At 34.8% G+C, this 14,388-nt stretch overlaps 1 protein-coding gene across 2 annotated transcripts in view; it reads left to right on the forward strand.

Annotated features, from left to right (window-relative positions):
• Nucleotides 1-14,388, forward strand: part of LOC101798315 (putative short-chain dehydrogenase/reductase family 42E member 2) — a 59,403-nt gene that overhangs the window by 43,672 nt on the left and 1,343 nt on the right. For both annotated transcript variants that reach the window (XM_072024123.1, XM_072024124.1), the window contains 11 exons: nucleotides 1,159-1,391; nucleotides 3,569-3,664; nucleotides 4,040-4,100; nucleotides 6,053-6,171; nucleotides 7,625-7,700; nucleotides 8,871-8,953; nucleotides 9,523-9,660; nucleotides 10,353-10,418; nucleotides 11,191-11,254; nucleotides 11,610-11,683; nucleotides 12,842-14,382. In XM_072024123.1, coding sequence (XP_071880224.1) covers nucleotides 1,164-1,391; nucleotides 3,569-3,664; nucleotides 4,040-4,100; nucleotides 6,053-6,171; nucleotides 7,625-7,700; nucleotides 8,871-8,953; nucleotides 9,523-9,660; nucleotides 10,353-10,418; nucleotides 11,191-11,254; nucleotides 11,610-11,683; nucleotides 12,842-13,045 — 1,209 coding nt within the window. In that variant the 5' untranslated portion in view covers nucleotides 1,159-1,163 and the 3' untranslated portion in view covers nucleotides 13,046-14,382. The remainder of the gene's footprint in view (nucleotides 1-1,158; nucleotides 1,392-3,568; nucleotides 3,665-4,039; nucleotides 4,101-6,052; nucleotides 6,172-7,624; nucleotides 7,701-8,870; nucleotides 8,954-9,522; nucleotides 9,661-10,352; nucleotides 10,419-11,190; nucleotides 11,255-11,609; nucleotides 11,684-12,841; nucleotides 14,383-14,388) is intronic.

Consider the following 14,388-nt stretch of genomic DNA (forward strand, 5'->3'; position numbering starts at 1 on the left):
TGAGAGCAAACTTATGCCCAGCTGCTGTAAGATTTCTGCAAATACTTTAAATACTTTTGTGCACGGGAATGTTGCTATCAGGACCTAATCCAACTATATAATAATCTGAATTGGGTTCATAATCCTGAATCAGAGTGGGAGGCACCCAGTTTGCCTCCCACTTTACAGCGACTTAGTTTGATTGATTTTAGGTGTATGTACTCTGGATTTATGTTTGGAGATGTAAGAGCGTAGATCCTAACGTGTAAAGACCACAAAAGGAATCAAGACAGTAGGGGCTGTCTAGGTAGGATAATTAACTGCAGTGATTTCTTGTAAGTATATTGTGATTTGGAATACCAGTCATTTCAATTGTAGAATTTGAGTACATTTTTAAAGGGAAGCAATTATTGTAGAATAAACTCACTTTTCATACAGAAGAAAGCATGCAGACAGGTAACTTTTCTGGAGTTGCTTATCATAGATGATATTCTAATCAGTCTTCACAAGTAGATGAACCCACAGAGCAAATGGCTTACCCATTCTGTTTCGTGTCACTCTAGCTGTATATGAATGCTCTGATTAAAAAAAAAAAAAAAAAAAAAAAAAAGTTGCAAAGAACTGAACAGAAAATTAAATGTGTCATCTATGTAACAACAACAAAAAGTTTTAAATGGTAATGAGTTATTGTCTTTACTGAATAACCGTGACCTAAACATGAAATAAAGTGGATTTAAAAAGCAGAATCAAGTCCTTTCTTTTATTCCTTTTCTAATTTGTTTTTTCCTGACTAGTAGGCTAACATCTATTTGACATTAATATATCAGAAGTAAGGGAGTCTTCAAAGATAAAATGTTTGATATACCAAGCATTCAAAAATATAATCATACCTGTTAGGGTCAGGTAACCATAATGTCTCTAAAATTATATATCTCTTTATATCTCTACATAACATGAAACTTGTGGGGAAAAGACTGTATCTTAATGTAAAAGTAGTCAGACACATTACTCATTGTACATAGAAATATTGTCACCAAAACATTATACACTTTAAGCATGTTAAGGTAATAAAATATATATAAATAAAAATAGTACAGTCATTGTAATGTGAAACTTACTGAAATTGTCTAGATCCCAGAGTACTATGCAGGAATTTTCACAAGACCTTTTATCTTGCAGTTGTGATGCAAGAACGATCTACAGAGGAGCTCCACAGGGGCCACCCGTGTGAGAGCAAACTAACTGAGCACGCTGAACCACTGGTTAAAAGTAAAAAGACAGTGGTGACAGGAGGTGGAGGCTACCTGGGATACAATCTGGGATGTGCTCTTCTCAAGTCAGGCGTTGCTGTTGTTCTGTTTGATGTACGGAAGCCTAAGTGGGAAATTCCAAATGGAGCAGATTTTTTCAAGGTATGTTGAAATTACATATTTAACAGCATTGAAATAAAATCATACTGCTTCTAGGCATATTAGTATAGAAGGCAAGAATAGTGAGAATTCTTAGGATTTTTTTATAAAGGTTTTTCAGTAAATGCTTTTAATGAACATGGTAAGAGGTTCTTGCATGTATAAATAACTGATTAAGAGACAGTAAGCACGAGAAGTCCAAGTGGTCACTTCTCTCAGTTTCACCAGTGAAGTTCTGAAGAGTCCTGTATTGGGATTTGGTATTTAACACATTCATATTGACCTAGATGAAGGAGTGACAAAGTTTATTGCTCAAGCAAGCTGTTTGGAGTAAAAAGGTGAGAGAAGGATGGTGAAATAATGATCACATACAGAGAATGAATTCCATGCAAAGGATGATTAAGGAAACTAGCACTTTGCAGACTGGGAAAGAGATGACTTGGGAGTGGGAGAGATCTTCAAACTCTGAGAGGCATGGAGAGGCTTAGGGACTGACTATTCACTGTTCTTTCCAGTACAAGAAGGAAGGGCCATTAGACGGAATGATGAATCGGTTCAATATAAACAAAAAGAGGTTGTTTTCTCATTCATGCAATGGGAAAAATGCTTGTACAAAGTCTTACCAAAAGTTTACTTCTGTTGGAGATTATTAAATAGGTAAGTTAAATTAGACTCAAGAAATCTTCTGAATTAAAATACTTGGAGACTGGAAGAATATTCTGGAGTAAAATGTCATGTGCTTGCCCTGTTTCTGCTCTTGCCAGGGCATCCGTTTATGAGCACTAATGCTTTTTGATTCCTAACCATTCAATAAACATATTTATTATGTCTGGAAAATGGAGAGAACAAAAGAACCAAATATTTTATGGTTCACAACGCTGTTCTTATGTTTATTTTCATAAACAGCTTTTACAGAATGTGGATCAGTGATAGAATATTGACAAGGAACCGTTCAAAAACTATGGGTTTGTTTTGTTAATGATGTAAACCCAAATAATTTGATTTGAGTTGGTGCATTAGTGCCAATTTACAACTTGTTAAAGTTAATGAAGAGATCAGACTCAAATAGTCTTCTGAGAACAGTTGTTTTAGAATTTAATGTAAAAAAATAAATAGTATAAAGTATGGGTGAATTACCTAGAAAATAGAACTACAGAGTAAACAAAGAAATAGGTCACCTCAGAGATCTGAGCCTTGATCAGTGATTTGGAGATTGCTAATATTATTTACACTGTTTAGCTATTTCAGCATTTGATTGAAGGTAGGAAGTGTAAGTCGCCATAATTGTGAAATACTTTCACAACCTCAAATGAAAAGTTGAGTTAAAAAACGATTGGATGATCTCTTAATCTTACCTCTAGCCGTGTATTTTGTGATCATTCTATCAATTTCATCACAGTAAATTAAATAATATCTAATATTTTAAAATCTCATAATTCATTAAAGAAGTGCAATTTTTAATGAAACCTGTATGTATGTGGAGTATTATTCATATAGTACTACCTGGTATGCAAAAATGCAGTGTAATGTTCTATACACCGAATAGCATTTGTTACTAGATACCGTGTGTGTATTTAAACAGTCCAGCATTCATGTCATAACGTGATCATAATACCACACTAATTTATACAGTATTAAATGCATATAGTGTATACTCTTCAGTTTTGATCCTGTACAAAACTGTAATTAAAGTTGTCATTCCAAGCACTTAAAATAAAGCATATATGGGCAACGAGACATTTGTCCAGATTGCACAAGCCGGATCTGAAGGTGTGTTTGCTAACAGAAAAGGGGTTCTCTTATTTGGTGATTCCTTGGTAAACATCTGAGCCCTCCCTGTTATGATTTATTGTCATTTGGGCTTGATTCTCTAGCCCTCAAGCATATGCTGCTCCCATTCAAGTTCAACAAGTTTTGCCACCCTGCAGGACTAAGCGTGAAAATACCCATCTTAATTGGGTCCAACAAGAGTCATCATTGTTTTGCAACAAAATACTAACAAAATTCTTAGTCATGGATTTTCCTCCTTGTTAATGATGTTTTATTTAATGCTAATTGGGGATTGTGAAAAATAGATTAGAATGACTTGAGATTTTTGTTAATGTCCACAGTTAATATTGATTGTGTGAAGAATGTAATGAGCTTTACCAGTCAAAACCCTTTTTTTTCTCATTTTACAGGGTGATGTGAGGGATTATGATGCAGTGTTCAAAGCATGTGAAGGGGCTGACTGTATTTTTCATGTGGCTGCTTGTGGAATGTCAGGATTAGAACAAGCAAGTACAATTTTCCTAACATTTTCTTATTCTTGTGAGAGCAGAGATCTGTCTCCATACAGGACTCAAGAGTGTGGTTAAAGAATTTTTATGTGAGACAGAAGTTGGTTATAAAGGTCAAGTCATCCATGCAGGCAACGAGGGAGGTGTTCCTTAAGTAATAAATGTCAAAGCATGAAACTAATGTACTACTCAGACAAGAACATGACAATAAAAATGAAAACTGCTAGAAATCACTGTATGTCAGAAAGACAGAGAACTGTAACACATATACAGAAGAAAGGCTAGAGCTATTCTAGATCTAGCAATTGTAACAATTGTATTGTGAATGTAACTTGATAAATTAATTAGATTTTGTGCAAATTTTATTTCTAGCTTCAAAAGAAAGAACAGATTGAATCCATAAATGTTGGTGGCACAAAAATAATAATTGATGGTATGTACCTAGACTTTCTTTCTTTGCATCTGAATTTTGTAATTTTCTTTGCAACTGAATCAACTGAATTCAAAAAACTTCTAATTGAATTTTTCCAGTGTTCACCTGGCAGTTAAAAGAGACTCTTGCCTCCTTAGTCTCAGAGTATGATGTAAAGATAGGTGTGCAGAACTCTGATACATACAACAGACTTAAAATATTTCATCCTTCTAATGAAGCAAGTTAACTCTTTAGATGGAATGAAACTCAAGTCCCATTAAAACTGGTAGATTTGCCACTGCTTTGGATTGAGGATTGGTTTTCAACCAGACTTAATTCCATGGCAGACCAACTTAATTCTTCTCCACTGAATAGTGAAGGGACAAGATAATCAGTATATAGAGGAGAAATTATCTTCTTTCCTCACAGAAATATCATGAGAGATATTGTACTGTTTGTTGTATTGTAAACATATAGGTGCTATAGAAATCCTAAGTATATTTAGCTATTATGTTACCAAATTAATATATCCTTGTTTACCACTATCTAAATATGACTCCTTTCTAGTATATACTGGTTTTTAACTAATGTCTCAGAAAAATGTCAACAGATTTCCTTTTGTATATTTAACTCCAGAAAGAACGTTTCAAAGTGTATTGTAAATGCCAAAGCTACTTTCTCTTTGCTTTTCCCTCAAAATCTAAAAGGCAAAATGGCGAAAAGCAAAATGGTAAAAACAGTTTTATTTTAGACCCATTTTCATGCTGCCTGTAGTTTACTGTGGTTATTACTGAAAAAAAGCCAGAACAATTAAAGTGAAGTGTTAGGCAAGTAAAGGTCTAAATGAGCTAAAGAGAAAAATTTGCGATGTATTTTTGTATTCTTGCCCCAACCTCTGAACCTACAGAAACATGCCCTGCCATATTCCCATAGACTCCCAATGAAGTAAGAATGTGGGAGGATTGTGAACCTTTGAAGTTACCATTTAACCTACATTTTAAGAACACATTTTATTATTGTATTTTCTTCTAAATATTTACAATGGTATTTTCATTCTTTTCAAAATGAGCCAGGAAGCCAATTGGTCTGACTGTTGTGTAGATTCTAAAAAATATCTCCCAACTTTGTAAATATTAACTCACTAAAACTTTAGAAACATTGCTAAATCAAAAGAAAATTACTGTTATTGAGTTTGCAATGACATATGCAGCAGAATTTAGACATCTTACTCTTGACTGGAATCCATAATTAAGACTTTGTTTTGGAAATAATACTAATTTCATTTGTATTTAACATATTACTGATTATACACTGACAGTGTAAGTTTACTGCTAACATTTGTTAGCTATTTGTCACTTATGAATGATTTGACACAAATAGAGTTTTGTCACACACACACTGGAGACAGCTAGCACACTTTATTGTATGGCTACTTGCCTGCAGGGATATCCATGAAACTGTGGGACCAGAAGCAGAACTGCTTCCTGCTCACTGCTGAAATAAGGGCAAAAATAATGGTCTGCAGACAGGCTGCTGTCCACAGTACTACCCCTACAAAGAAGCATGGGGTTTTCAATGCTGTTTGATCACAAGATCGTACTCATCTCCTTTTTATTCATCTCATAAAATGAGTATGTTTTAAGAAATGTTTCAAAGGAGAGGAGGATTTTTTTCCCTGCCAAGAGATTTCCTCTACCCAACTGATGACTAAAATCCCGTGGAGATATGATAGCTGCAAGTATATAAAGCATTTGGTGACCATGATACATAATATTAAAACAGCAAATATTTGGGATGAAAAATTCCACCTGAATGAAAGATTCTATTATATTAAATGATAAATTAATGTTAAAAATAAAATATTATGTTTTCTGTAAATGTAATGCTTGTTTGCAAAAAGAGTTTTCCAGTTCATATGTTGTTTCTCACTCTTTATTTTTGTTACAAACAATATATTTTGTATGCCATTGTAGTCTGCAAACAAAGAAATATCCCTAGACTGATATATACCAGTACAGTGAATGTGGTATTTGGAGGGAATACTATTGAAGAAGGAGATGAAGAAACTGTGCCATATTTTCCACTGGAAAAGGTATTTTGTTTGTGTGATATCATGGCATTTGCTGTACTCCGAAGGGTAGATTAGGTGAAGGCTGGTCTGGAAGCAGAAGCTGTTTTACTATAGCTCAGTTTAAATTCTATGAAATTATTTTTCATTAATAAAAATTGACCTGTGGTCAATGAAGAGATACTTGAATCATAGTTACTTTAACGTGCTGTAACCAGGGGATGTTAAAATACCTGAAATTATTAAGAAAAGTGGAATCTGACATTTAACAAGACGATTTTTACAGGAAGGGCTTTCAGGGAACCATCTGTTATGTAAATATTGAATGTTATGGCCCCTGTGAGCATTTGCACTGAAGAATATTACAAAATATTGAATTCCACATCTTTATGCACACTCATTTTTGCTTCTTTGAAGTTCCTAAACCTTGCTTTCTTGCTGCCTTCTTACATCACCTCACACACTGAAATGCTATTTCCTTCTTTACTATGATCATTTAGGGAATGCTTTCTAGCTGAAATCTGGAGCTCAGTGCATTCTGGCCACTCATCATTTGTTTGTTCTTTCCTTCTCCCAGCACACTGCCTGCAGTTAAGAGCTGTAATTTTAGTCTGTACATCCAGTGTCCAGGAATCCTAAATAGGATTGACTACTACTCAATTAGTGCCTCCCAAAATATTTAGTTGGAAATGTCAGTTTATGCAAAGCCTGCATGGCACTTCAGACTTCGAAGAAAACATTTCAGGAATTTGCAATTAGTTTTGTGTGTCTGAGCCCTAATCATATGTTTTCTCTGATGGTGACCATGAAATAGCATCCAGCAGAGGCAGATGGAGCTGGAAGGAAGGTGGAGCAGATGGATTAAGCCACCTGAGAGTATGAAGACTTTCCATGGTGTAATTTTTAGCTATAGTTTTCAATATAAAGCATGACAATACAAAATTCAAGAGTCTTATAAATAACCTTCTGTGTCCAGAATCCTATTTAATACATTTGGGTACTTTTTTTTAACATTAATAGTAGAGGATACAATTGGGAGATAATTGTTTATAACTATATAATTATAAATAATTATAATTATATAAAATATAATTATTTGTAATTATATGAATAGTTTCAATAGGAAATTGAAACATTTTTTGGAACGGCTAAACCATTCATTTCTAATTTAAGTTATTGTTTTAAAAATTCCAATTTCAAAACAAAATTATATGACTAAACAGAATATTTGACTTGATATTAATTTTTTTTCAGTACATCTAGCACAAAAAGTTACATAATTCTTTTTGTCACAAGAATCTGTCTCTCCAAAAATATATCTGTGCCATATCTTGTTGTTATTTCTAGTTTGATTTTACTCAGCTGATGTCTACAAGCTGGCTAGATTTAGAGGTTGTCAGGTATAAACAGTAAATTTGCCTTCACAAATACAATAACGTTGATTAGAATGTTGATCATATTCTGCCTTTCTTTATAGCATTTTAATCATTATTCTAGAACGAAGGCAATTGCAGACCAAATGGTTCTTGCTGCTAATGGAACCTTACTCAAAGGTACATCTAAAACATTTGGGTTTTTCCTATCATCAGTAGTGCTATTGCTTTCTCTGTTTACTGATTTATCAATATATAGTATATTTAAAATTAACTGAAATAATCCTACCTTTAGTGGACAAAGATTTTTGTGTGTGCATACTCAGACACATATGAGATTGTATACAAACAACTGATGGGAAAATTCAGCAAATTTAACACTAATTGTTCAAAACATTTAAAAAGTTTACCAACTTTACAGCAAATATAGGACTTGTGCTTTTATTACCCATTCTGTCTATCACTTTGAGCTTCTAAGTGCTAAGCACTGTCCAGTAAGGTCATTCTTATAATTCCAAAGAGCTTGCTGGTATCTTGCAAGAATAATTGCTGCTTCTTAAACAGATTGGCAATATCAGGGCCATGTTGACTTCTAAAGTCCTGTGTTCATGAATAGCTGTCACTAAAATCTGTCTGTATATGGCAAGGGAAATATTTATCCTTGCTTTTATGTACATATTTTGCTACTGTTACCAATTTCTTTGAACTGAAATTTGACAAATAAACATTACATGTGGATGCAATTTTAGCATCCTTGTTTAACTACTGAGCAAATGCCTGCCACATGTTAAACTTGTCCACACAAAAGTTGGATTTGTGCCTATTCCCACTGTACTTAATGATTGACATGTAGAGTTTCAAGTATTAATTTGAATTTAGAATATTGTAACTAATTTGAAAGCCTCTGTTTAAGAGACCTCTTCCATTCCTTTGTGATGCCATCAAGCTGCAAGCAAGCAAGGTGTCTAAATATAGTGAACTGAATGATATTCCAACATTGCCTGTGTTTAGAATTATGAAGTATTTTATAAACTTTTACCTATAACAAAAACAAAAAGTCATTCAAGCACAAGGCATAGACACAGGATAATTTGATTTGTCCTGTTCCTAGTCAAACTACTCTGTGGTCAGAGGAATTCAGTTTTCAAGGCTGCTAAAATTGGATCTTTCACTACTATTGAATTAAATTTTATACAAAGATGAAAACAAGTTACTAAGAGGCAGTATCATGTAGAATGGCCAGACTGATCCTTTACTTTCACAATATAAAATTCAAACAATATATGTGGTTTGCCTGCCATATGTTGATATCAAAGCTATATGAAAATCACATTTTGTTCTCTCCCCAAGGAGGTGATAAGCTCCATACTTGTGTGCTTCGTCCACCAGGCATATATGGACCAGAAGAGCAGCGCCACCTGCCACGAGTAGCTGTATGTGTTATATAGTCAGCTCTGGAGGACACTACAACTAGTTGTAAGGGCATAACATGAGAGGAAGTACCTTGACTACAGGTCTTAACAATTCTTCCAGAAAAACTGTAATGAAAGCTTGGTGACGGGTCATGTGATGCACGATAACAAATAGCATGATATGGGCATTGTAGAAATGGAAAGGACCAAGCTCTGCTTTTAAATTAAAATAAAAAAAAATGTATAGGTGGAATGCAATGTTAGAATATCTAGGATTGAATCCCCGATCATTTAATGAAAGTAGTATTTTAAAATATATTTCCTAGCTTCAGAACAGTACAGTCTCAAATACTGTTATGTCATTCTATTTTACCACTACATATCAGTGCAACCATCCTTGATTTATAAAACCATCAGCTCATTGTTTTTTTCTTGTGCTGTAATTGTGCACAAATATAGAAAATTCTAAGCGTTCAGGCTGAGACAAAATGAATAAGTTATTCTGCATAATAAAGAGAAAGACTTCACATAGTTCTTTATAGTTCTTTCTTTTTTCTTTTTCTTTTTTTTTTCCTTTTCTGTTTCTACAGATAAATATCCAGCGGAGACTATTTAACTTCAAGTTTGGGAATCATAAAGTTCAGATGAACTGGGTTCACATAGGAAACCTAGTACAAGCTCACTTATTAGCTGCTGAGGCTCTCACCTCTGAGAAGGATTATGTAGCAGTAAGTAAATAGTATAAGTACCTTATCCCAGTATCTTTGGCTCTCTAATAAGTTTCTTTTTTGTGCTTTGAGATCAAAGGTTCTCCAAAAGGTTATAGAATCATTAGGGTTGGAAAAGCCCTCCAAGATCATCTGGTCCAACCATCACCCTACCACCAATGTCACCCCCTAAACCATGTCCCTAAGCACCACGTCCAACCTTTCCTTGAACACCCCCAGGGATGGTGACTCCACCACTTCCCTGGGCAACCTGTTCCAATGCCTACCTTACCAAATTCTCAAAACTGGTGTGCAGCTTCACACCTTAAAAAGCTGTTTATTAATATTCTGTCAGTGTAGCTACCTCTGTTAAATTCATGAAGATAATTCTGTCCTCTACATATTGTGAGAGACTAAATGATCTAACAATTGCATTGCTACAAAGTGAAACCACGCTCTGATCTACATTACGACGTCATTAATCCTTGGTATCTCTACTACCACCATGGGGTTACACAAAAGTATGAGACTTGTTTGAAATCACAATGAAGTTCAATGAAGGTAGTTTGTTGAGCTGCTTTGTGTATATTCACTGAATGTATGCTGGTATGCTATTCACAAAATCAACAAAGATAGGTGGGTATGAAAAAGAAACAAAATGCCATCCTATATATAGTGGTTTTCTAATTGTTTTTTTTCTGTTTCTTTAACAGAGTGGACAGGCATATTACATACACGATGGTGAAAATGTCGTATTTTCCGAATGGATAGTCCCTTTAGTATGTATTGAACACACATTTAGCTTTAATTGAACATACATGCCCTATTCAATTAGTTAACTAAAAGACTGTACTAACTAATTGAAGTCCAATGCACATTAATTACTGAATTATCTAACATTGAACTTAAAATCTGTCCTTTTCTCCTAGCATATTCCAAAATTCCACTGGCTTTAAGGAAGTTTTGCATGTGCATATCTATGGAGTTTGGCCCTTATTATTTTAAGAGAATTTAGCTAAGAGGTATCTCATAGTGCATGAAAACTTCTACTATTAGTATCTGGGAGATGGTTTATAGCCATTGGTTAATTCTCTGTTATGCTATCTGCTGCAGCACAAAAGAGAAGGCCATTTAGAGTCACATCTTAAAAGAGAAAATGAGGCAACATTATAACCAGCAGGCTGGGATTTTAGGAACTTGCTTAAGTTTTGATCTTGCAATGCCAACACAGAAAAGACTTCCAGAAAGCTGACTTCAGGAGAACTATGGGCCTGTATCTAATTATAGTTAAGTATTCCTATCTCAGTCACTGGCTCCTTGGAAATAGCATTGTTTCCTGTTCACCATCCAATTCAATTTGAAGGGTGTGAGGTGGACACCAAAGTAGTTGTGGGTTTCAATTGCATTTCTTACTACCAGTATTGATAGGAAGATTAACTGGAAAAGTTTAGATATATTTTATCAATATTCATTTGTCCATTTTCATGCTTCATAGACACCCTCAAATCAATACAAATTCTCTGTTATTCTTTTCTCTTACACCCTTTCTAGTTTGAAAAATTAGGCTATAGGAAACCCTGGATACATATTCCTGTTCTCCTGGTTCACATAGCAGGTAAAATAATGAACTACATACTTGATTATTATGCTATTTTAATTTTTTTCCTTATGTCTGTAAAGCTGCTTAATGGTTTTATAAGATTCAGGGCCCAAACTGTAGAACTTATCTAACTTAGCATTATTATAATTAATACAATAATCACTTATGCCATTTGGCATTAATAGTAGCAGATAAGGTTTAAAGGCTATTAATAAACTGAGTTCATAATTTACTTTATAAATTAAATACTGCCTTGCAGTATCTTCATTGCATCCTCTGATATCACTATGAATTATAGGATATGCAATGTCAGCATTATCTTAGTTTATTGTTATCCAGCTGTCTCATTAATTAATTTTCTTTTTCACAGCCACTGTGATGGAGTATCTGCACCTGGCACTAAAGCCAGTTTTTATCTTTACACCTTTCTTGACAAGAAATGAGGTAAATATTTAAAGACAGAGAATGTTTATGTATTTTTGATGAAAATTCTCATGAAATATGTGATACACCCTCTGTACAGATATTAGAGCTCTCTTTTTCTGCTCAGGGCTTAGCTTATTCTGGGCATAGGCAGTCTTTTTGTAGCCTCATTTTCCATGCCATCCTGACTACCTCTTATAAAATCATCAGAACTTAATCTGCGCTTGAAGACTAGGTGATCCAGGGGGCAATGTAGGGGTGCAAGACAGAGCAACTGACATGGAGCTGGCATGAGGATAACAGGCACTTCATTGTTTCCAGAGAGCAGTTGTATGCTGTGGAACTGATTCTTAAAGGAAGGTGGTCCAAGAATACAGAGCAAGGATTTTGGTTCAGTGTGGTAGCAGTAATAATATAGGGCTAGCCAATAACTAGAAAGTCCATTAAAGTAATATAAAAAAAGTAAAAAAAAAAAACAAATCAAAACACTTTAATCTGCCATCTAGTTTCTTACTGTATTGTACCAGCAACATAACAGGACACTGAAGGAACTGAATGGACCTTATTAACTTACACTATAGCTTTTCAGTTATTCCACAGTTTATCTATCTGTTTTTATTTCTACATTAGTTCTCCATCTGAAGCAGAAATCATTGAGGCTGTGCAACTTGAGCACTTTTACAGGTACCCTGCTTTTAGACATGGAGGATATAATCATCCAATAGGGCATGTTTTCCAGTACTTAGATGTGCATTTCTGCACAGCTGAGAAGCCACGCCATTCTCCCCCAATAGTCATCCAATTCCATAACATATTTCTGTGTACAGACAAGCCAGTTTGAGTGAAGTACATTGTTTTGTTGCATGGGATTTCCTTAATTCTGTCTTACTTTCTTACTTGTAGATTGTAAATTCACAAGTGAGAAATAAGTGTGATAAACTGCTTTTCCACCCAGTCCACAAAGAATGTTGTAACACAACTTCGGCTTTTTATCTGTCAGCTATGTAAACTCATTCTATTAGCTCTGAACAATCTGACTCCAAAATATGTACATTTTTGAGTGTCTATTTTTATTCATGTTTTTAATTCCATTGTAATATCATTGATAATGTATTTTCATCCAAGTTCTAAAAAAACAGATATTAAAGTCACTTCCATAACTGTCCTTTTGGATTCTAGGTATGGAACGTTACTGTAACTCACACTTTCCGAATAGATAAAGCACGAAATCAACTTGGTTACAAACCAAAGAAATTCTCATTAGCTGATTCTGTGGATCATTATCTTAAAACAAGACCTATTTGCCAAGAAGATCACACATTCCTTAAAATGTTGTTTGCTTTTGGCCTTTTATTAAGTTTGATGATTCTTTATTTCTTCTAAAACCAAATAGCTACCCACCTGTTCCAGAAAAACTAATTTTGTTTCTGAGTATTAATGATCTGGTCATAGTATATTCCTCAGTCACTGTGGAATTTATTGTTCTTATTCCTTATTCTTATCACTGTGATGACTTCTCTCTGATCTTAAACAAACAAAACTGAAAATGCAAGGCATATCAAGAAATGTTCTCATAGGACAAAAGCAAAGGAGTGTCACAAAATCAAAGGAGTTCACCACCAACGGGTGCAGGAAGAGTTTTAATGAATCTTCATTAATGATTACTTCATACTGAGAATATCTTTCTAAAAATGATAATCCAGGACCATAAGAAATTGGAAGAGGAACCATTGTAGCACTGCAGTGTTGTAGCAAGGTAGTAGCCCTAATGAAGAAACTGCTCTGATGAAGCCGCTGCTACAGCTGCGTGAGGAATTATGAAGACCTGGGAAATATATATAAAAAATAAAAGTAAATATTTATATAATATTTATATGTATCAGGTGGGAGAGGACTGAATGTCATATTTATGTGAAATAGTTTGTTGTTCAAAACCTGTGTAAAATATGTAATAAAGTGTCATTACACGTGTTTGTAAATGAAATATTTTTTTGATGCAGTAATAAATCATAACTGAACCAGCTACTGTTTTTAAGAAGTCTGTGCAAAGGGAGAGGGATGATACATAAGACTGCTGGAGTTCAGCAAGGAGTTACTGCTGCCTCTCCTTGTAAATGAAGCCAAGTCATGCTATCCGTAACCCTGTACCAGCGCTGGTATGCTGCTCGCTCAGTGACTTGCCACTGCAGTGTCAGCAGGCAAACCAAGCACTTGGCCCTGAGAGAGGATCCAACCTCCCTCTTCTCCTTCCTTAAGATTTACATTAGTTGCTTCGTGGCTGGATTATACTACATGAGCTACGTGTGTTGCATGTGTACTATGTGTACATACACAATGTGTATGCCAGACGAATTTTCATGAGGTACCCATCACAAGGATTTTTCTCAGGGACCAACTCTGCTCTGACCAGGGAGTGGCTGCTCCCTCTCTTGCATGCAACATGGATGAGGAGAGCTGGACTTCCCGGGGTGAGTCATGGAAGAGAGTGATGGAAAAGCTCTGCTGTCTGATTATCTCCGCTCTGTATTTATCGTGCCTTTGTATTAATATGTTACGGGATTTTTAAGACCAACAAATTCATGGAAATGTTCTCATTGTATCTTTAAATCCACAGGGTACACAGGAGTGCTAGCAGCATCACTACAATAAAATGTTACTATCTCAAGATAAAACACAGTGAAAGGAAAATGTGAGCAACCACAATTACCACTGCAGCACATGTGAGC

The sequence above is a fragment of the Anas platyrhynchos genome, chromosome 15 (genome assembly GCF_047663525.1).
Source record: "Anas platyrhynchos isolate ZD024472 breed Pekin duck chromosome 15, IASCAAS_PekinDuck_T2T, whole genome shotgun sequence".
Classification (NCBI taxonomy): Eukaryota; Metazoa; Chordata; class Aves; order Anseriformes; family Anatidae; genus Anas; species Anas platyrhynchos.